Source organism: Hydra viridissima, unplaced genomic scaffold (genome assembly GCF_058129835.1).
Source record: "Hydra viridissima isolate aposymbiotic clone 2 unplaced genomic scaffold, HvirCarnegie_v1 scaffold_5, whole genome shotgun sequence".
NCBI lineage: Eukaryota > Metazoa > Cnidaria > Hydrozoa > Anthoathecata > Hydridae > Hydra > Hydra viridissima.
In genome coordinates this window covers 14,306,407-14,328,838 of record NW_028324304.1, presented here as the reverse complement: position 1 = coordinate 14,328,838, position 22,432 = coordinate 14,306,407, and the positions used below count along the sequence as shown (strand labels likewise).

General features: G+C 28.7%; 2 protein-coding genes and 1 long non-coding RNA gene across 4 annotated transcripts; 1 reads left to right on the top strand and 2 right to left on the bottom strand.

The window, feature by feature from the left end:
• Positions 1–242: 242 nt before the first annotated feature.
• On the bottom strand, positions 243–6,048 carry LOC145188908 (DNA damage-inducible transcript 4-like protein). Its single transcript, XM_080065415.2, has 3 exons — positions 5,982–6,048; positions 5,130–5,794; positions 243–1,604 (listed from the first exon to the last, which is right to left on the bottom strand). Exons 2-3 carry the CDS (start codon positions 5,449–5,451, stop codon positions 1,141–1,143), a joined length of 786 nt encoding a protein of 261 aa, XP_079921541.2. The 5' UTR covers positions 5,452–5,794; positions 5,982–6,048; the 3' UTR covers positions 243–1,140.
• A 1,550-nt stretch (positions 6,049–7,598) lies between these two features.
• Positions 7,599–14,330, bottom strand: LOC149888843 (uncharacterized). The gene is made up of 3 exons (XR_016452625.1): positions 12,908–14,330; positions 10,414–12,841; positions 7,599–7,941 (listed from the first exon to the last, which is right to left on the bottom strand). It is a non-coding gene; the product is annotated as an uncharacterized LOC149888843 (long non-coding RNA).
• LOC145189357 (facilitated trehalose transporter Tret1-like) lies at positions 12,556–22,085 on the top strand. 2 transcript variants are annotated; one of them, XM_090087926.1, is made up of 4 exons: positions 12,556–12,692; positions 17,923–18,132; positions 19,467–19,770; positions 21,025–22,084. In XM_090087926.1, exons 2-4 carry the CDS (start codon positions 17,980–17,982, stop codon positions 21,750–21,752), a joined length of 1,185 nt encoding a protein of 394 aa, XP_089944052.1. In that variant the 5' UTR covers positions 12,556–12,692; positions 17,923–17,979; the 3' UTR covers positions 21,753–22,084. The 2 variants fall into 2 exon arrangements, with proteins under 2 accessions (XP_089944052.1, XP_089944051.1); XM_090087925.1 differs by lacking the exon at positions 12,556–12,692 and adding an exon at positions 16,972–17,706 and having other exon boundaries at positions 21,025–22,085.
• The last annotated feature ends 347 nt before the right edge of the window (positions 22,086–22,432 follow it).

Here is a 22,432-nt window from a genome sequence, read left to right as displayed (position 1 = left end):
AAATCGTAAGCAGAGTTTTTTGGGAGTATTTAATATTACTGATTGCAATTACTTAATTTTTGAATTAACTCTAATTGGTTCAGTTAAATGATTCGTTAGATTTTTGCTCATTAAAGCACGGGTGATTGTCTAATTTTTTTTTTAAAAAAAAAAAAAAAAAATAAAAACAGAGTTAGGAACAGGGTTGATAGACTGTGTTAAGTTGTAGAAATGACAACAAAACCGCAAGTAAAAAGAATAAAAAAAATTACAAGCTTTATTCCTGAAAAAATATTTCCATTAATTTTCTGAAAAATTAAAGAGGGTCTTACAAGAACCATTTTTTAGGGGGAGAGGGATGGAATAAGGCATTCAACTCTCTTGTTTTCATTGCAACTGCAAAAGAAGTGTTAAAAGAAACTAAAAAATGCTTTTTGAAAAAAATTTTTAAAATGATAAAATTTTTCTAAAGAATTTTGACATGACAAACTAAGAAAAGAAAAAAAGACAAACGAACTCATAAAAGACAACGTATAGCAAACAAAAAAAAGTTTTTCATCTCAGTTTTTTTCATAAAAAAAATGTTAATTAAAAACTGTAGAAACTTAATGTTTTGATAAATAGTGTCTCTTAAATAATATTTTATCTATGAGAGGAGAGATTTGGTAGAAACAGGGGATGGGGAGGGGGGAGGATACTTAAATATGTTAATAAATAATTACTAGTTTTAGAGTTTTTTTTTGGGTCAGGGAGTCTACAAATAAATAAATAACATTAAATGCCAATCTATGTGAAATAGTAATGAAGACAAAACTAGAAAACCAAATCGAGGGCTGGACACTGATAGAAGAATAAAATAAAAAACTAATAAAAAATGATCAACTTTTAACAAAAAAAAAAAAAAATTCAGACCTAAACAGTTAAGAGTAAATTTTGTTTGAAAAACCTTCCAAAGAGGAGAGAGATCGAAAAAGTCAAAAGCAAAGCTGGCATTGTTTGCATACAGAAACTGTTTTCGATGAGCTCAAAAAAAATTAACTTTTTACTAAGTGTAAGAAAATAGGGCTAGGGGGGGGGGGGCTTGATATAACTTAATAGCATTAAAAACTCTTTACAAATTAAAATTTTTTTTTTTCTAAGAAGTTTTTTTACGACACATAGTCATAATCTGATTGTAGGCGAGAGCCGTCGTTGTTTTCCTGTATACATCTTTTCTTTCCTAAGCTCATACTGTTCAATTACTTCCATTCCTTTAGGTTTGCAATTAAAAAAAGGGATACGTCGACACGGATTTTTGCGTATGTGTAATACAAGGGTAACTTCAAAGGTACTAATTATGCCTTTTTCCGGGAAAATACTTCCTAAATTTATTGTTTTATTCCCGTCTTCAATGAGAAGTATCAATTTACAGCCTTTCAACCCATATGGCTCATGTTTAGACAAGTTCATCACATCTCCTGCTGTTCTTAATGTTAAGTAGTCTGATATGGTGATGAAACATGCAATTTGATCGTGCTCTTGTTCTACAATGGATTTGATTTCGCTCGCCAGCTTCTGCTGCAAGTACATTTCTTGATATTCTTTGAATGTTCCATAGTGGTCTGAATTATCATCGTCCTCTATTCCTGTAAAGATTTATAAATTAAAATTGCAATTAATGTATAAATTAAAATTTATAAATGAAAACAGTAATGAAGATATAAATTAAAATAACACCCCAGCTCTAAAACGTGTTTTTTCCTCTTAACAACAGATCCAAAAATTCTACCAGGTTGAAAAACGAAAACATCTCGAAATGAGGTCAGAATGTAATTTCCGTAAAAATTACCTGAAATTTGATCAAACCATGGCCTATTATTTTTGATAAAACGTTAGTAATGACAATGACTCTATTACCAAACTCCTTTTTTAAAAAGGTTTTTAACACTTTTTGGTAATAATTTAGCATAAATAGGAAAACCTCGAGGCTTCAATTTTTCTCAAACTTTTGCATGATTAAATTTGCTTGTGCAACACAATCACAATGGATTTTGAGGACTTTTCGGAGTGACCTCCTTATGAATGATTTTCATTCCTTAACCATTTTAAAAATCGCATAAACTTAATGGAGTGATGATTATAGGGACAGAGGGAATTTTTGCAACTCTTTTCATATGGTTTTGGAATGTTGAGTATAACTTTACAAAAACGTTAAATTTATTGAATCGTTAAGGATCTCAATAATGAGTATTTGAAATATTTTAATTCAATAGAGTAGTCAAGGACTTCAATGTCTTTTTTTTAAATTAACACCATTTTCAACGAATATTTAATACAACGCTTATCTGCAACTAGGTGTGAAACAAAAAATCCGAAGTCTTTATTCTTTTTTCATTTAAATTTTAAAAGTGAAGACTGAATCATAATTTTTGACTTGCAGTTCGTTTATCTGTTATGATCAAAGCTCAAAAGTTCCACCATAACGATACCTTTAAGGCAAAGGGCTCTAAGTGACATTTCTACAATTTTACAACGCCTAAAAAACTGTGCATCTCTATTCAAAAAGGATTTATGAAAAATCTGTTTCACTTATTTATTAACCTTCATAAATTTTTATCGCAAACAAAAATTATTAATAGTAATGAAACACACACTTCATTTCCCAGTATTGCGCAAAACTTTGCTTTGGACTTTCTTACGTAACATAGTCACTTCACATGGGGATTTTTCGAATTCTTCTCTTAAAACACCTTTGATACGAAGGCTCGTATTTTGGAAAAAAATGTAGACTTGTAATACAAACAAGTTTGTATAAAAAAAGGAGCATTTAATTTAGTTTCGTTGGCTGCAAAAGAAATTTTGTTCAATTTTTGAATTGGACTTATAAAGAAAAATAGATTTAAAAAAAATTTTTTTTTTTAAGTGGAACTAATTTTTGTGTAGTCGTTTATTTTCTCCGTTTCCACTTCTGCATTATGAAAAGCCAACATGAAAGTTCGCTCATGAAAAAACGACTTTTGATTGTTAAAGCTGAAGTATTATTTAAAAGTTTCAGCACTCAGCGCAATTAAAATTCGAGACCAACATCAAAACCTGCTGAGCAGAAAAAGGTCGTGTAATCTCAACGGATAATCACTGTTGAGCGCCGTAAACTCAACATCGCTCATGGTGAAACTCTGGCTTCTAAGTTAAATATCAGACGTATTCGCGTCGTTCCATGTTAAAATAAACGGCGTGAGAGAAACATACCTTGACGTCAAAAGAACTCTTTTGGATGGTTGTTTGAAAATTAATATAAATGAGAACCACTCGAACCTGCCGAAAAACTAAGCGGTTAAACAATTCCTAAATAAATTAAATGGTATCCGGGGCCAACTAATTGCGTATTATTTAACAAAACGAACCGCACTACGTAAGCACATTTGTGTTGAAATTTGTCGAGACTGGAAAAAGCTGTCTCACATTGTTGTTTTACATTACTGAAGATATATTGTACATATGCAAAAATTCATATCAAACCAAAATTTCAGGAAATTGCTCTAACGAACAACCCATGCTTATTGTAATCTAAATAATCTTTAAAGCGTCATTTTGGGGGAGGGATGAGGATCACGAATTAACAATTGTATTTACAAACGCGAGTTTCATCATTTTGGCGTACAAGATAAACACAGAATATATAATTATAAAGTAAATAATTAGATATACAGCATAGGATAACTATAAAATGTATAGTTTTGTGTTTAGTTGGTGTATTCACAGGTGAAACAGTTTAATGAAAATATAAACAAAGTGTTGACAAAGATTTTTTAAAGTGACGCATATTGTCTGCAATAAAATGACAACGTATTTTTATGGCGACAATGTCTCCAGCTTATTTTCTCTCAAAGTTGCAGTGCGGTGAGAGACAAAGGCACCGCATGGTAATCCCCTCACACACAAATATCAAATAAATTGTTGGTTTAACACAATTGAATATTGCAATGACGATTTTCTAAAATAAACAGCTTTCAAATTTCAGCTGGCGTTTTTTTTGCTAGAGAAGGCAAAGATTAACTCGAACTGAACAAATAGCGACTAAAGAATTTATGTACAACGAATAAATAATCAAAACGTCAAAATAAACGGATTTCAAACGGACAAAGTGAAATGAGATTCTGTGCAAATGCAAAAATTTTTCGTCAAATTCAGTTTTTTATTTATTTTAGGTAGCACAACTCAGCGCTTGTGATTTTATTTGCTCCATGAAATTTTGTCTCAATCTTTCAAACATCAACAAAACGTTTTTAGTCAAATAATTAAGGACGTTTAGTCTTACCACAAAGATTATTACGGTTTACCAACATTATTACAGCTACTTATAAAAAGATTGTTTATATAATAATTTTTATTAATCATTAAACGGTTACAGAACGTGAAAAGAGTTTGTTACTAACAAAATAATCTACAGAATTTCTGACCACAACTATTGTAAGAAATAGTTGTGTCAAGTACCAAAGACTTCTATGTAAATTTATTGAGATTTTCTGCTGAAATGTGACGAACTGAAAAACTGGAGGAGGAACTGAAGGAGGAGAAACTGAAGAGCTGAAGGAGACAATAACCAACATGCAAATACTTCAAATTACGCTCCGTTTTTTCTACGGGAATCCAAGTTATACAATTAACAACAAAGAAAGGTTTATAGATTCAAAGATTCAAAGTTCCTCTGTTAAAAACCTGGCCGGCGATCAGTTCAGCTTCCTTATTTGCAATCGCCATTATCTTGTTTCTGCTTAATTTTAAAAATACATTTTTGGCTAGGCAATCTAATAGTTAATGCAATTACTTAGGGATTCTAAACCACGCGCATAATTATATTTTTTTGATAATTTATAAAAAAAACAGTTCGCGAAAATGTAATAAACTTCCGTCGCTTAAAACTTTTTAAAGTTTCCATTTATCTTTGTGATATGTTTAAGTTTACGTTTAAGTTAACAAAATTGATTTTACCCGGGAAAAAAAAAACAACAATAAAATGTGCAGTATTTAGAGGGGTAGTTCTTAAAGCCTTAATTTTTAGATCTTTATATCTGCGATAAAATAATCTTGTACTTTTTCGAACATGCACAGCTCATGATGAAAATTTTAGACTTCTACGAATCATATTTATTGAGAATGTAAGTTCTTACCTGAAAACCTTGAAACTTTTATGTAAGAATCTTCAATCTCTAAACTGTCTGTCAAACTATGATAGCCAGACGATTTAAAGTTGCTTGAATTTTCGTCATCCGAAGATCCGGAGTATTTCCGATCGTAATAATTTGTATTGGCTGCTTGCGGTTTTAGTGTTGTTGAATAAAAGAGCAAACGAAGAAATGCCAGTAAACTATTCGATTTTCCCGAATTAATAAGATTTTTCCTTTCTTCACCATTTATCGTGCACAAATCGCTTTCTTTTGATAAGCTCGAGTTTTTCATATTTTCGAAGTCTTCAAAATTTGAGGCGACCATTTTTTTTTGTTGTTGTTTGTTTCTGCGATAAAATTTCTCTTTCTAGTTGCTCTCAAAAGTAAGTTCCAGGTTTATTCCTGACACCACAGTACAATTGCAGCAAGAATCAAATTTACAAAAAGAAAAGAACCGACCAATAAATTTAAATCAAATTTTTAATAAATTTATAACATATTCTTAATTATCACGACACTTTCTTGTTACGATCAACGCACGATTTTTTCTTTAGTGATCGGCGGAAACGATTGACACATCCAAAAAAATTTATACTTTAGGGGAAACTCCCAGAGTCGTTTTGAAAACAATGTTAGCCAATTAAAAACGCGACGTTGACGAAATTGAACTTGTAAAATGAAACAAAGAATGCTTGTGTCAATTTTTAAATAACAAATAACATGAACTTAAAAATCAAACGACCGTAAGGGGAATCTCATAAAGTTACACTCTTTGTAGAACGTTGAAAATACTTTGAAAGTTTAGCATTATTTTTTGTTTATAAAAAAAAATATTTCTGATTAAAAATGGTTCACCTTATGTACTCTGAGGGTAAGTTTTGCAAACACAGGAAATGCAACAATGAAATATCACTTCAACTGCGTTTTAACTAGTTCTCTCTTAACGAATTCTCAGTGAGGGAGATTTCAAACCAGATTCTCAGCAAAGGAGATTTTAAACCAGTAAAAAAAAAATTAACCAATAATAAACATAATCATGTCGTTATGAACAAACGAAAATGCAACACAGTTCTGAAAAACGTGTGATAATTGAGTTGAGAATAATAAAAATAGAATCTTATTTATATTTATATACCAAAGGGACATTGAACGATATAGTTAATCGCCTTGTAAAACTAATTCTGTATAAATAGTTTTATTGCAACACTATTACAGTACAATTCTTTGATAATAACGATGACATTAAGATTAATGTAGCTATACGCATTCAATATAATCAAATTGACTGAAACTTAAACTTAATTGACTAAACTTAAATTTACAGAAATTATTTCTTCTGGAAGTGAGTTTGTTTTGGAAGTAGATCAATAGTTATTAAAAGAAATAACAAAACTTATCCCATAATGTTAGAATTTAATTTCCATTCACAAGTAAACTACCTGTCAACAGGTAGTTTACTTGTGAATGAAATTTTAATATATGTAATGTATGTATGTATGTATGTATGTATGTATGTATGTATGTATGTATGTATGTATGTATGTATGTATGTATGTATGTATGTATGTATGTATGTATGTATGTATGTATGTATGTATGTATGTATGTATGTATGTATGTATGTATGTATGTATGTATGTATGTATGTATGTATGTATGTATGTATGTATGTATGTATGTATGTATGTATGTATGTATGTATGTATGTATGTATGTATGTATGTATGTATGTATGTATGTATGTATGTATGTATGTATGTATGTATGTATGTATGTATGTATGTATGTATGTATGTATGTATGTATGTATGTATGTATGTATGTATGTATGTATGTATGTATGTATGTATGTATGTATGTATGTATGTATGTATGTATGTATGTATGTATGTATGTATGTATGTATGTATGTATGTATGTATGTATGTATGTATGTATGTATGTATGTATGTATGTATGTATGTATGTATGTATGTATGTATGTATGTATGTATGTATGTATGTATGTATGTATGTATGTATGTATGTATGTATGTATGTATGTATGTATGTATGTATGTATGTATGTATGTATGTATGTATGTATGTATGTATGTATGTATGTATGTATGTATGTATGTATGTATGTATGTATGTATGTATGTATGTATGTATGTATGTATGTATGTATGTATGTATGTATGTATGTATGTATGTATGTATGTATGTATGTATGTATGTATGTATGTATGTATGTATGTATGTATGTATGTATTTGGAACACAAAGTGGGAAGAGTTTTTATAAGTACATACAAATTAAGGTATTAAAATTTAAAAATATATATATATAAAGCAGGGTACAAAGTCTTTATTGAATATGCTATTAATAGAAAAGTCTCCGGATTAAAAACCTGAAAGACGTCAGAAAATTTAAGTTTAGCTTAAATGGAATTAAAAAGGACCGGAGAATTTACATTTGCACCCGTAATTTATCAGCTCTTCACATTTTGTTATTTCACTGGATAAAAACTTCTTTGTTGATTATTTAATTTAAACTGAAGTGTTGATTAAGGAGAAGCACTTGGTCCGCTCAATGTTTGCATTTTTTTTTCATCTTTCAAAACTTTGAAAAAAATGTATCACTTCCATATAGTTATTAAATTTATGACGGGTTTGATTTACGTCATTTCAATAGTTAACGTAAAATCGATTCAAACTTTTTATTGACTCAGAAAATTGCACATTCGAGATGCTACCGAATCACATATGCAACTTCATAAGTTCAAGTGAAGCCGGTTTATTTGGTTTGTTGCTACGCTATTCAAAATAATTGACCTGGGGTCACTACTATAAAACTCATTCCGATCGGAATTCACGACCATTTCATCTGAAACCCGCTGAAATGAGCGGATTGTTACTATAAACATATTTTTTCGTAATTTCCGCTAATTTCAGCGTAAAAACCCAATTAAATTTTACGCGATCTTTGTGTTGCGGAAATCGTAAATCCGAAAATTTGAGCTAGCTTTTTTTTTTTTTAACAGTTTCTTGTTTTGAAAACAAAAACAGAAATCAAACTCAATTTCTAACATTTCTCATTGACAACATTAGAATAATAAGTTCTACATTTCATTTTTCACTGTCCACCTCGACAACAGATAATCAACAATGGGTAAGAAATTTAAAATATGAATTTGGGCATGAATAAATTTCTTACTTTTTTCAGACCAAACTCTATTTTCATATGAATTTCTCAACAAATATCAAACACCAAGGTTATCATTAAACATTATTTGCAAGAAAAGAGACTATTAAGGTTAGTGTCACTAATAATGAAAAAAACTGCTTTGCCAATTACAAATACTTTTATCTAGATTTCTTTATATTACAGTAGAACACACTGAATTTGAATGTAAAAACTCAGAATCTAATTCTAGAATAGTTGTACTATATTCTATAGAACTATTTGAGTGTAATGTCAAAAACAATTTCATCCAGTGGTATTAGCTTTTGACTCCACATACTACTTTTGTTAGAATCTATCACCTTCTTTGTAGTCACTTGTTTGATGTTGTCCCAGAAGTCCTACATAGTTAAATAATACATTTTAAGTTTGTAACATTTTACAACATTGATTACATCCTATACTATGATATTGCATTATTGCAGTATTTTGCACCGTCTAGGAACCATTTACACCTTGGGCAATAGGTCACTTTTACTATATTAAAATATTGTCAGATAACTAAAACTGATGCCTGGCAATTTTTATTTTAATAAAAATGACACAAATTTTCCAACATACAAAATGTGTAAATGGCATCTAAGGGTCAACATAGACAGGTGATACTAAAGCAATACTTTTTATAAAAGTCAAATTATCAAGGATGTGATAACCACTGACTTTCACTAAATAATTAAAAAGAGAATTAAACTTTTCAGGAGACAACAAATAAAGTTTTCGATTTGTCAGAGCAACCTTGATTATTACTTTAATTTCTCCTAAAAAAAATTTTAAATAAATGGAATTGAATTGTTCAATTTTAGTTTGCTAGAACAACTTTTAGGATATTTTTTTATGCTTTTTAAAGGTATTTATTGTTATTTATAGTGTAGTAGAAGTGGCGAAGGCTTCCTTTTAAGGACTTATAATAAGTTGCACTTAGGACCAATACATTTTGTCTGGTCAAAATGGATCCTGCTTCTAACAAACCAAACTAACATCTAATGTGAATTAAACCTGGTAATCTAATTTTAAACTAGGTTTAGAATACTTTTGGAAATGTAAGAAATTATTACATGTCTTAGGTAGTAGATGTTTGGAATGGGGAGTCCATTTCCAACTGCTTTAGAATAGATGACCTCAGATGCCCAGGTTTTTTTCAAGATTGGTAACCTTTGGTGTTTTTGAGCCATCTGTGACTTTTCACCAAATTTTCTCATTAAAACATCTTTGAATTGTTTAATCCTGTCTGCAAAATTTTTGTGACAAACTCAATGACACTTGAGCTATGTAGGCGTCTTTTTTCTGTCCCCTTGGATAAAAAACATTAAAGCACATTAAATATAATGAACTAAGTGTAAGTATAGGGTCAACACAAACAGGCAACAATAACAATAAAGAATAACTTTGATGTAATGTGATGAAAATTATTTAACATGACATAATAATTTCACTACTTTAAAATTGCTATTTAATTGTGGCTGTGTGCCTGTCTTTGTTATGCCATAGAAAAAAAATTTTTTTTATTGGAAGTTCTATGACATAATTATTGCCTTTGTGGTATGTCTATAACATAGGAAAATTACAGTGAAAAAATTACTTATAACTATTTAATGGTTTTAATCGTTTAATAAAACATTGATTAGCTGGCCTTGTATATTGATAAAGAACGTCTTAAAACTCCTAAAGCATTTGAACGTAGGACTGTGCTAGCTAGTTACACAGAATGATTCATAACTGGAAATAACTATGTTTATTTAAGATAAGGATATTGGGTTTACTTACAATTCTTTTTTGAAATTTGTTTTTCTTGTGGCATTTAGCTGAAAGTTTTCACAACTGACCATGATGTAAACAAAACAAAATGAAAAAAAACAACAATGGATTAACTAGATAATGTCTTTTTGTTTTTTTTATGAATCCGCTAATATTTTCGTCGGAAAGTTTTTACGATACGAAAAAAAATGTTTATAGTAGAGGCAATTAGGGATTATCGGGTTTACGCCAATTTTGTCGAATCCGATGAAATTCATCGGGTTTACGATTTTTTTAATTCCGATCGGAATGAGTTTTATAGTAGTGACCCCTGAACGTATCTTTTTTTTTTTGTTACCACTTAATATAACTATCTTACAAAGAAATCGGGCTAACGCAGTTAAAGTACATCGATTAATCGAATTATAACTGGTGTTTTACCATTGGAGGCTTCTGGTATTTTATTAGTTTATGCTAGTTTTAATTTGAGGACGACTATGCTGTAACTTCTATTTTCGCTTTTAATGTTACTAATCTCTTTTGGAATTGTAATGATGCCTATTGATAATGATGGCTGCAAACTAATATTTTAGTATTAGTCTGCTACAGTCTCAGTCGCACAGCTGTTAATTTTATAGTTTTATGTGTTTGTAATTCTTTTTCTAATTTGTCAGCTTTATATATAAAAAATTATATATCAACTTTTTCAATTTTCTTTTCTAATTCTGATAGTGGCAAAGCAGCATGGAATAGATTTATAGGATTTTATCAGTTGACATTTTTTTTTACAAAAGCAGTCGTGGCCAAAAAAATGCATAAGTGGTATAAAATGATAAAAAAACCTGGATTTTTCTAGCATCAAAATTTAGTTAAACGAAAAAATGTTATTGCAAGAAGGCGATGAGAATCAGTTTTAAATGCATAGAAATTTTTATACTCCATAAGCATTTAATGTAAGAAAACATTTTTCTAACTGAATTTAGCTTTTTATTCATTTATTTTAGTGATGCATCGGATTTTTCAATCTAATATCCAACCCAGATAACAAATGGAAATAGCCGTATTCGGTAAATTGCTAATATATTTTTTATTGCTTGATCAAATTAAATTTGTTTGCATGGTACCATCACATGGAAACTGAAAAGTAGAAAAACGAATAGGGTTCTAGGAAGAAATTAAGCAGCTCAAAAATTTTCCTTTTTTAAGATAGTAGTCTAGCCCTTACACCAGTAAACCTAACATTACCCTATCTCCCTCCCTAAAACCAATCTTAAACGTTTGGGCTCAACTTTCACGCGTAAAGAAATTTTTTTCCATAACAAAAAGAAAGCTTCCGTTGCCTTTAATTCCAGATTTAAATCAGAACTGATTTGATGACGTGTGATGATGATTTGTTTCTTTTTTTTTTTTACTGGTTTCCTCCAAGAAATAAAATAAAATTGAAATTTCTAGTTTTTCATATCTTCGTTCTTATTGCGCTTTAAGTAAAGGAAAAAAAAATAAAAAAATAAAAAAATGTTATTCCGAATAAATATTTTATCAGACAAACTTTGTCTCTTCGCCTTAGTTAATATTTTGAAGCTCAGAAAGTTATAAGCACCATAACGGAGAAAAAGTATAAACAAAGAGTGTAATTAGTTTCTAATTCAAAAAGTACGGCAACGCAACTTTGAATAATTTTTGCGAGACATTTTTTTGTTTAAAAACTTACCTTTTTTTCCCCTCTAATAAATTATAGTTTTGTTGTTATGCAGTTTCTTTATGATGATGCTAATTCTAACTATTATTTTAATTTACCAAAACGTTTAGACATAATTTTTTGTAAGTTCCAGATATTTTGTGACCATTTGCACAAACCTGCTCCGAGTATATTGTACAATAAAAATTTCATGATGAAAGTGTTACTTAAAATTCAACTATTCATGCAAAAAAAAACGTTGATAAAAGATAATTAAACAGTTTTAGGAAAAGAATAAATATCAATAAAATTTAAAAATAACATATTGTTAGCAAACATTTCTTGATATTTTAATAGCCTATTGAGAAACCAATTTGCTTTTTTTCTTCTGGTTGAGAAATAGCAATGGAATTTCCTATACTGTAGGACAAAAATTACGATGTCGAAACCCACTTGAAAAAGTGGAACATGTTGACCAAATTGGGAAATTATGCAAAGAACGTTTCAAATTTTCTAATAAACAAGGAAATCACATCAATTTTCTTTTAATAAACACTCAATTTAAACAATCTTTTAAAGATATACGATTTTTTTTAAAAAAAATTTTATCAAAAAAGTTATTGTTTGAAGAAATTGCTTTTGGAGCGTCTCGGTTTTATTTTTCATAATTGCCAAAAAATATTTTAATTTGTAATTCTTTAAAACTATTTGAAAACTCATTAATTTGAAAACTCATTAATTTCTCTTTCTAAGATTCCGTCTCGGGTGTTGACTCTCGTCTCGATGCGCAACTGTTGCGCAACTGTTTCCAACCAAAGGCAACTTAAGTCTACAGAACTGTTCCTTGATCTGGCGACAAACTGCATATCTAGAAACATTTACAGATAATGGTAGAGTGGAGGAGGTTATTCAGAAATAAATACTACAACAGTAAGTATCTCAATACGAGTAAATTCACGGAGAAATAGAAATTGTGAAATAGTAAAAGAGTATATTTGCTTATTTATCTTGCATAATTAGGACTAAGATTTGAATTTCGAAAAATTCCCTTTCGATTAATCAATAAAAAAAATCAACGTCTGGTTGACTTATAAGAACGTTGTTTACCTTTTATTTGGCTCAAATTGCGACTCCTGAAAAAATACAATTTTTAATTTCTCTTTTTTGAAAATTCCTTTAAATTTTACTTTTTAATTGAAAAAACGAAGGTTCTGCGCGATTCTGCGTAATGTTAATTTTGATTTTTCGTTTACTCCTGAAATTAAACTTCGAGAAGAACTTTTTCTCAAATAAGAGTTTTCCTCGGGACAGAATATTTCGTGATGATTTTTTAACCAAACGAATAATCGTAGCCATTTGACTTTAAAATCCATTTTTCATTTTTCTACCGAGATCTTCTTTAACTTCTTCCTAGGTCTTCTTTAACTTCACTTTGATTTGAACTAAGATGTTCAAATACGTCTACTCATAAATTAAAGTTGTTCTAAAAATAGTGTACACACTTCATCTGTAACCGAAAGGTCTCTTCCTTAAGTAGTATTTGTAAACAATATATAATTATTACGCTATGTGTACGTTAAGAAAAAAATGTTCACAGTAAGTTTAAATAAAGTGAAGAACTTTAAAAAAAAAAACAAAGAAATATATAAAATCTTTAAAATTTTTATTCTTTTAAAACATCGCTTTAACTCTTTCATGCTCTGGGTTGTTGTATAACAATAAATTATGCTAAGCTTCCCCAATTCAAATGGTGCATTCTAACCGATTGAAAACTGAGAGTTGTAAAAGGCTGTAGAAAAAGTCTACTTTAACATTTCATAGTACCACTGTCATTTTGTAGATGATTTTTTATGAGTTATGTTAGTTACGGAAAAATAATTGGTGCATGAAAGGGTTAACGCACGCTTAGTTTTCTACGAGTTTTATTACAAAATAAAGTATAAAAATTAAAACTAGTTTCTTCCAAAAACTGAAAATCTAAAAATGCAAAAACCTCTTATTGCAATTCGAACTATTTTAAGTAACTGATTGTTTTCTCCTTATTTCATCGGTGTCAATTGAGTAAGGTTCGCGACAATTCTGTAACCATTTTATGATTTTACTAACAAGTCGAGACCATCAAGATTTTCGTTGCAAATAAAGTCATTTTATTAACTTATAATGAATTTGTACAACCTTATTCTGTTTACATAAAGCCATTTTAAGATTTTCGTTTTCCTTACACTCAAAAACATTTGTTGAGTAAAAAGCGGGTCTAAGTTAAACAGTTTTCTAATAAAAAGATTTTTTTTTTTTCAGAAAAAAAAAATTTTCATAGATTTTCTTACATAGATTTATTAACAAACGTTCGCTCTAAAAGAAGACATAAATTTTACTTTACAATTTTATTTAGTTTTTAAGTTACAAGCATTTAATGAAAAAAAAAAAAAATTATTATAAAATGACTATTTTTTTAAATTGAACGTGTTAACGAGCCATGCAATTAAAGTTATACAGTGAATAGAAATTAAGCAATTGTATAGATTAATTAATACAATTAACTACAAAGATGTGGAGCTAAAGTAAAGAATATCAATCTTCACAATTTTTGGTAGAAAAGAATTCATCGCCTTGCGTATATTTTTTTAGCAAGCTTGTAAAACACACGAAGCTTTAACATTTTTAAATTTATGAGAACTTCTTTTATTTCAGCTTTTTCTTTATAACTTTCTTCCAGAGCTTTTTTTCCAGAATTAGCAAAGTCAAATTCTGAAAAAAGGAATTATTTTCAGAGGAATTTTTTGAAAATGATTCTTTTTTCAGAATTTGACTTTGCGCTGAAAGTTTTTATTTACGAAACTGAGAATTCATATCGTCAATAAAAGTTAAAATAATTTACTCATAACAACTCGTTTTAACTCGAGTTAAAATTTTTTTTTAACTAAAAACCAAATAGCTTTATATCGTAGCATGGAGAGAAAAAATTCTATAAAATAGTAATAATAAAAAAAATGTTTTTCCCTTTAACCCTTTCATGCGCTGGGTTGTTTTATAACAACAAATTAAACTAAGCTTCCAAATGGTGCATTCTAACCGATTGAAAACAATATTATTTTAAAAAATTGTCGAAAAGAGTTAAAAAAGACTGTAGAAAAAGTTTACTTTAACATTTCATAGTACCGCTGTCATTCTGTAGATGATTTTTTATGGGTTATGTTAGTTATGGAAAAATAATTGGTGCATGAAAGGGTTAAGAGATAATTCATAAAGACTTAAACAAAAGTCGTTCAATTTTTACCCGCTTTTACAAATGGTTTTGAGTATGGGGAATCCAACTTAATGAACAGGTTTTTAAAAATCAATAAGTTACTGTAAAACACGGATTACATAAAGATCTAAAATAATGGATCTTTTCTTCAAAACCTTGTTGGGCTCTGAAAAATCTACCATTCAAAGAAAAGTATATTTAAATTCATAAAATGTACAAGATTATGTTTACTTTTAAAGGTGACGCATTTTTTTCAGGTTAAAAGTTTCATTTTGAAGTGAATTAAAAAAATCAAAATCTAATTAAAGTGAGATGTAACTTTATTTTTTATTGATAGTAAAGCCTTTGTGTTGTTTCTGAATTCTCCTACCTTCAAAATCGTGACGCAAACTTTTATAGTTTTTCTCCTTACAATTGTTGTTGCTCCATTCGGAACAACAACAACAAAAAAAAAAAAACAAAAAAAAAAACACTTTAATAATTCGCTAAGTCAGCAAAACAATTTGATAACGCGAATAACCTTTGATCCACAACTAATTAGAACCCCAATTTTTACATTTGATTGTTAAAGATATATCTAAAAATAAGCTAAATCTACATTTTTTGGCCATATGATATGGAATAACTGACAGTGGTGAAAGTACTAATATAATTTCTGTAGGAGGAATGATGCAATTGAAAAAAAAAAGGTGACTAGGAAAATAATATAGGTTGTGTAACCTATACAGTGGGGAACTTGGGGTAAGGAGGCTTATTCAATACTTTAGTGGTCCGACTAGGATGCTGCGCAAACCTTGAAATTAATCCAGATTTCGTAAAGAATCGAAGCTCTCTCCTCCAACTTATAATATCAGTCAGTTAATAAAGATTTCAGTACTAATCAGAGGTATGAAGTCTTGCCAAAAAAACTTTTTTTTACTGGATATTGGCTCTAATCGTTACAGTAGATGGCAAACTACTCTTTCACTCAGATTGAAGAGAAGCAAAGAGAACCTGTCAATAAAATAACTCAGTTTAGAAGAGCTGGAATAATCTTCAATTTATGGATAGGTCATTTAAAATGCTAAAAACTCCTAACATCAACATGGAGACTACCTGTTTGTCAAATCTTAAAGATAAGAGTGATGTTGCTGAACCTCCTCATATTCTATTTACAACAGTTAGTACTCCATTGAAAGTGCAAAATTACACATAACTTGTCTAAAATTGTGTAAAAATGATATTTGAGGGTGCTTGTAATGTATTTGGACAGGGGAAAAGGGAATTCAAGTAAGAAAGACTTGATTAAGCTTTCAAAATACAACAAAGTATGCCAGTAGTTTACTGTTTGTTGATTTGTAACTAAAGTAATAAAAAGTATTAATAATTGTAATATAAGATTTATTACATAATGATTATAAAGAACTACTTTAAAAAGGGTTGTATTTTTACTTTCTTTGTACAATTACATATATACTATATATAATATTCTATGTTGTGTGTGTGTATATATATATATATATATATATATATGTATATATATATATATATATATATATATATATATATATATATATATATATATATATATATATATATATATATATATACATATATATAACTACAACTAAATGTTTGCTTACATATTGCTTATCAGGTAATTGAGATTAAATGGATTTTTTTTAAATTTTCATAATAAGTTCTGCATTACCATAGTTATTTTTTCTAGGAAATCATACAATCTCTTCATTTTTTCCCAGTTTTTTAATTTTTTTTTGCTTCCATTATACTCATTAAAGTATCAGTAGAGATCTGTTACTGATGTTCTGTCATCTCTGTTCATATCTTTCATTATGTTATAATTTATTCCAGGACATTTTCACATTTTAATGTACATATTTTGCTTTCAATTGAGCAAACAATCTTTCATTTCAATTTTAATGTGTATGTGTGACTGCTGTACATGCTTAGTAAAAATTAAAAATCTTTGAATAAGTTTTTTTAAATTACACTAAAGTAACTTCTTTTGCTTTATATTTCTCCATTCTATTTTTAAACTAAATGCTTTCTTAATGATGTTCTGGAGTAAAGTTTTAACAAGAAAGAAAAGAATATCTTGACTGTATAATACTATATAATGAAGAACTTAGCATACTCCATTTATTACTAAACTAGGTGCCATAACTTTTCTCTTTTTTTTATTATGAAAAGCATGAGACTTTAAGATCTTAAGATCTAAGAAAACTTGATATTTATCCTTTGACTACTAATTCCAAGTTGCAATTTGGTTGCATTTTTGCTTTTGAGCTTAGATTTAGTTAACTTAGACTAAACGTTTGACTAATACAAATATTTTTATCATTTATTTATTTTTTCTGTTGCTCCTAAGATGTTATAGTTTTGAACATGATAATACAAAGTGAAGAGCTCACTCCTTTGGTTTTGAAAGACGAACTCTATGTAAACAAGGATCGTTTGTATACTGCATTTTTAGCTTCTGTTATTGGATCCATATCATCTCTATCTTTTGGCTATACTCTTGGCTATCCAACTGCATCAATACTTTTTTTTCCAAATGCTTCAATATTTGACTATCCAAATGTTTCAATATTTGACTATCCAAATGCTTCAGCACATGCTTTGCCAACTAGTTATCCATTCCAAGCTCTCTCACAAAAGTATTTGTATTTAGATATGGAGCATTATTCATGGTTTGAAGTAAGTTTCAAATCAGTAATAAGTAGTCTGAATGTTGATGAGATCATGTATTTTAAACTTGGATCCTTTTAAGAAAAGAATAAGATAAGTAGTAGAGTTTTTTCTCACAACTAATTTAATATGTCTTCAAAATATTGTTTTTTTTTAATCCTAATAAATCTTTGTATACTTTATTTTTATGTTGTATATTTTTGATATTTTTTGTGATATTTTCAGTCTTTGATAGCTATTGGTGCAATTATTGGTAGTATTCTTGCTGGATTATTCATAGACATGATGGGTAGAAAATCAACAATTATGGTAACAGGAATTTTCTTTATTCCTGGTTGGATTTTGATAAGCTACTCCTCAAAAAACATAGCAATCCTATACATTGGAAGAGTCTTAACTGGTATTGGTGTTGGAATGAGTTCGCTTGCAGTTCCGGTATTGTTTTATATGAGAATTCATTAAAGAAACTTTCAAACATGAAACTTTTTTTTTTTAAATGCAAATAAAAACAAAGTTTAAAATATTTGTGCTACAAAAATTTTAAAAATTCATAAATCCAAACACCAATTTTTTAAAAATGTGTTTGGTTTTCTTAATTCATGCTTTTTGTATTATTTAAGTCTTCAAATGTTACAATTCATGTTTTTAATGCTTATTTAACATTTGGTTGTAAGGAGCATAAATGATAACTGTCATTCACTCAATTTTAAGAGTGTCACTTACAAAAGGAAAAAATATGAACAGTTGAAAATATCACTTTCAAACACTAGAAAGTCAAACGATGTCTATAAAAAAATATGATCTGCAATACTGTAACTAAAATAGACAAACAACTGCAATTAAATAAAGTAGTATAAAGCTACTACATGAAATTTTAAATAAACAAAAAAGAAAGTAAACCATCATCAAAAAGCAGTTCAAAAATAGTTAGAAAAGTTAGAAAATGATCTGACAAAAATCAAGATGAATTTTTTAGCTTAAAGAAAATTCAATTAGAAAAAGTTTCTAAGTTATAAAAAACAGAAAAGAACCAATTTTTTATGGTTGGTATAGGTAAATGTGTTTGTGGAAAAAGTTTTTTAAGATTCTCCAGTGTGTAAAATTAAAATTGGAAAGACCAGTTTTAGCTTTTAAGCTCTATGCTTTTCTGAGTGAATTTTTTTGAAAATATCAAACTGCATTTTACAAGAATATAAATTTGGTAAGTATTTTTAAGTATCAAACAAAAGAAAAAAAAAACAAGTTTACAGCCAATTAGAAAAGGGATAAGTTGTTACTATGCCAATTGATCCCAACAATTTTTTGATCACAAAATGGCCCACAAATCCCCAAAAATCTAAAATATTGAGTTCATCTATTCAACTTAACTTGTAGATAATGCTATTACTTTTTAAAAATGTATTAAAGTTACAAAGTTTGAAGAAAAAAAAAACAAAAATCTCAATGACTTCTATGCACATTTACTAATTGACCTGATACTACACTGGAAGATTAATTAGTTAAGTAAGAAGGTTCCACATAAGATCTAGAATTATCTGGTGAAAAACTCCCAGGTTAAATGCAGTGTATCACTTTACTCCTGCAGCCAACTAGCCTTGATCTCCCCTACAATTTGTATACACCATAAAATACTATTAAATTCTGCAGATACAGGTTGTTTCTTTGTATTGCTAAAATTTAGACTGTTAGCTTTAGCAACATAAACTATTATTATAAGCTTTAAAATGAATGTTTCTGTATTGACATCTTTTCAAACATCTTTCAAACAGGTATATATAGCAGAAGTCTCATCAGCTCGGTACCGTGGAGTTTTAGGTGCTATGAAACAACTAGCTATTACAATTGGTGCTTTTTTGGTAAATCTGGTAGGTGTATATGAGTCATGGAACAAAACAGCTCTGTTAGGTGTAGTGCTTGTTTTTGTTAACCTGTTACTGATGCTTCTAATGCCTGAATCTCCAAGATGGCTTGTTTCAAAAAACCAACGTCCAAAAGCTCTCCTGGAACTTAAATGGCTTCGGGGACCAACATATGATGTTGAAAATGAATGTTGTGAAATAGAAAATAATTTAGGTTTGTTTTGTTACTTCTGTCAGATTTTTTTACTTTGCTTATTATGCTTTAAAAGTTATATTGTATAGTAATATAAAATGGGTGTTCCTAAAAGTTGAAAATTGAAAAAAAAAAATTAGTTCGCCAATCTGCCCTTTATTTCCTTTATATGTAAGAACACTGCTTTTAGAGGTCTTTAAAAAAAAAAGACTCTAAAAGCAGTGTTCTTTAACTGGTCTTTAAAAAAAAAGGAGCTATAGCAGTCATGAGTTTTAAAAATTATAGCTTGATCATTCTTTCACATTCTTCAATTGTTTGTATGATTTTATATGACATAAAGCTCCATCACTGTGTTTTGAAATTAATAGTAATTAGGTTTTGTTTTACTCTGAGATTAGAATTTGGAGACTGGCATGTCTATGCAATCAAGTGGGTTGCAAGTCATTTTTTAATTTTGTCATCTATGTAATCAGTTTTCTTCCCAGCATTATCAGAGGTGCTGATGGGTCAGAGATGCTTTGATTTTGGATTCAAGTAACATATGTTTTATCTTGCTCAACCTATAGAGTTATGGCAGATAATCAGATCATTTGGAGCATGTATAAATTGTTTCAAAGTAGTCCTTGACAAAAAGAATTGGGCAGCCCATTAATGAGTAATATTCTTGTAGTTAAGTGCTTCAACAACATAAGCAGCTGTAACTAACTCTCAAATGCACTTGCAAGTTCTGTTTCTGTATTAAGTGTTAAGTATTGATTATTATGAGAATGTTTGTTGAGTAAGTATGATGCTACATTATAAATCTCACCATTCAGAAAAAGTTTCAAGGTAATTGATTGGGTGCTCAGTGCTCTTGGAATTCAAAAGAAAGGTCTTATTACTAAATTTTTATGTACTATATTTTATTGGCCAAGCAATATAAATGTGTTTATATTGGAAACCATCTTTATTTACATCAAACCATTTGAATTAAACCGAAATTTTAAAACTTAATGAAAAAATATTTTACTCAGATAGATATTTTCCTCAAAACAGTTTTATTTTACTAATAGTGATTCTAAGTGAAATTAAAAAGTTGGAGCAATATAAGTATATAGTGTGAAATGTAAATAATTATACCAACCAGGAGCATAGAAAATTCCTATTACCATGTAAATAATTTGCCATAGCATTTTGGGAACACCCTAATAAAGATTCTCTTATCTGTTTCTTTCTGAATTTCAGTGTAAATTTTTGTTGTAAAACTAATGTTGTTAGGTGTTTAAACAATTTTAGAACAACAAGTGATAGTTTCCTTGAATGACTTTAAAACCCCTGGCTTATATCGTCCACTATTGGTTGGTTCTGTACTGTTTGTAATCCAACAGTTTTCTTCCATAAATTATATTATCCTGATCTGTTTTGAGATACTTTCAATACCAGGGACTCATGAAATTAAAGTAGTTTTTTTTGTTATTGGTTTAGCACAGATCTTTTTAGCACTAGTGGCATGCCTGGTTGTAGATAAATTAGGGCGGAGGTGTCTCCTTATGTTTGGGAGTCTGGTTTTATGTCTATGCACTTTGATTCTTGCAGTTTATTATACTATGAAAAAAGTACCAAGTATTGATCTAATAACCGTATTAACCAAAAGAACAGTTGGATTATATGAAGGTCTACCATTGCCTTTGGTTTGTACCAGTGTTTTTATAATAGTTTACTCTTATACATGGGGGCCTTTACCTTGGGTTATTATGTCTGAGATTTTTCCACCCCGTGCACGTGGTTTTGCCAGTGGAAGTATAATGGCTGTGTGTTGGGCAATGATTTTTGTTGGTATTAAAATAGCTCGGATTATTTTTAATACTTTCTATCAGCAAGGCGCACTCTTCTTTTCATCAGCGATATATCTGGCAAGTTTCTTCTTTGTTTTCTTTTTTGTACCAGAAACAAATGGTAAAACTCTGGAAGAAATTGAACATTATTTTCTGGTATACTATGGCTTTCGAAACCATCTTTTTTAATGTGAATTAAATTTTTCTTATTTTTAATGGAGCTTGTGTCTATTAGAATTTCGGTATCTGATGCAAGATGATTAAGTTTTCATATTTTTGATTATTTTATGTTCGTTGTTTGGATTGTTTATTGTTTTTTTAAAAAAGCTGTTTTGAAATTTTATTTAAAAAATGTATTTTGTATTTTCAACTATGTTTTTAAAAAAATGTTTAATATATATTTTTCTGTTTTATTTTTAAACATTTCTTATTAGTTAATGTTGTTTTTTTTTTTAATATTAAATTTATTGTTAGTATTGAAATGATTATCATTGTAAATTTAAAAAAAATATACTATAATTGTAAATTTTATAGACTTTTATAAACTGCAAAATTATTTTATTTGTAAAGATTACTTGTTATTAATGTTAGTTTTAATGTAGCAAATATTTAATTTTATCAATTTAAAGAAGCTTCTATTTTTAAGAATCTCAATCATTTTCATTTTTTCTTCAGTATTTTTTCTTTGTTTTTTTTTTTTTCTGAACTAAAGATTTGGTAATTTATTTGAAATAAGAATCTTTTGAAATTCTGATTCATTTTTAAATTTTGTATGTCTGATTCCTTTGAAAATTTTGTCTAATATTTTTGTAAAAATATATGATTATATCAGATTAATATAAAATATTGAATAAAGCTAAACTATAACA

Bases quoted from the DNA above. Each gene is read 5' to 3' on its own strand.
- LOC145188908 (XM_080065415.2), bottom strand. From the start codon at position 5,451: ATGGTCGCCTCAAATTTTGAAGACTTCGAAAATATGAAAAACTCGAGC. The intron at 1,605-5,129 runs GTAAGAACTTAC...AAATCTTTACAG, and splicing joins AAAAGTTTCAAGGTTTTCAG to GAATAGAGGACGATGATAAT.
- LOC145189357 (XM_090087925.1), top strand. From the start codon at position 17,395: ATGATAATACAAAGTGAAGAGCTCACTCCTTTGGTTTTGAAAGACGAA. The intron at 17,707-17,922 runs GTAAGTTTCAAA...TGATATTTTCAG, and splicing joins AGCATTATTCATGGTTTGAA to TCTTTGATAGCTATTGGTGC. The intron at 19,771-21,024 runs GTTTGTTTTGTT...AAACAATTTTAG, and splicing joins TGAAATAGAAAATAATTTAG to AACAACAAGTGATAGTTTCC.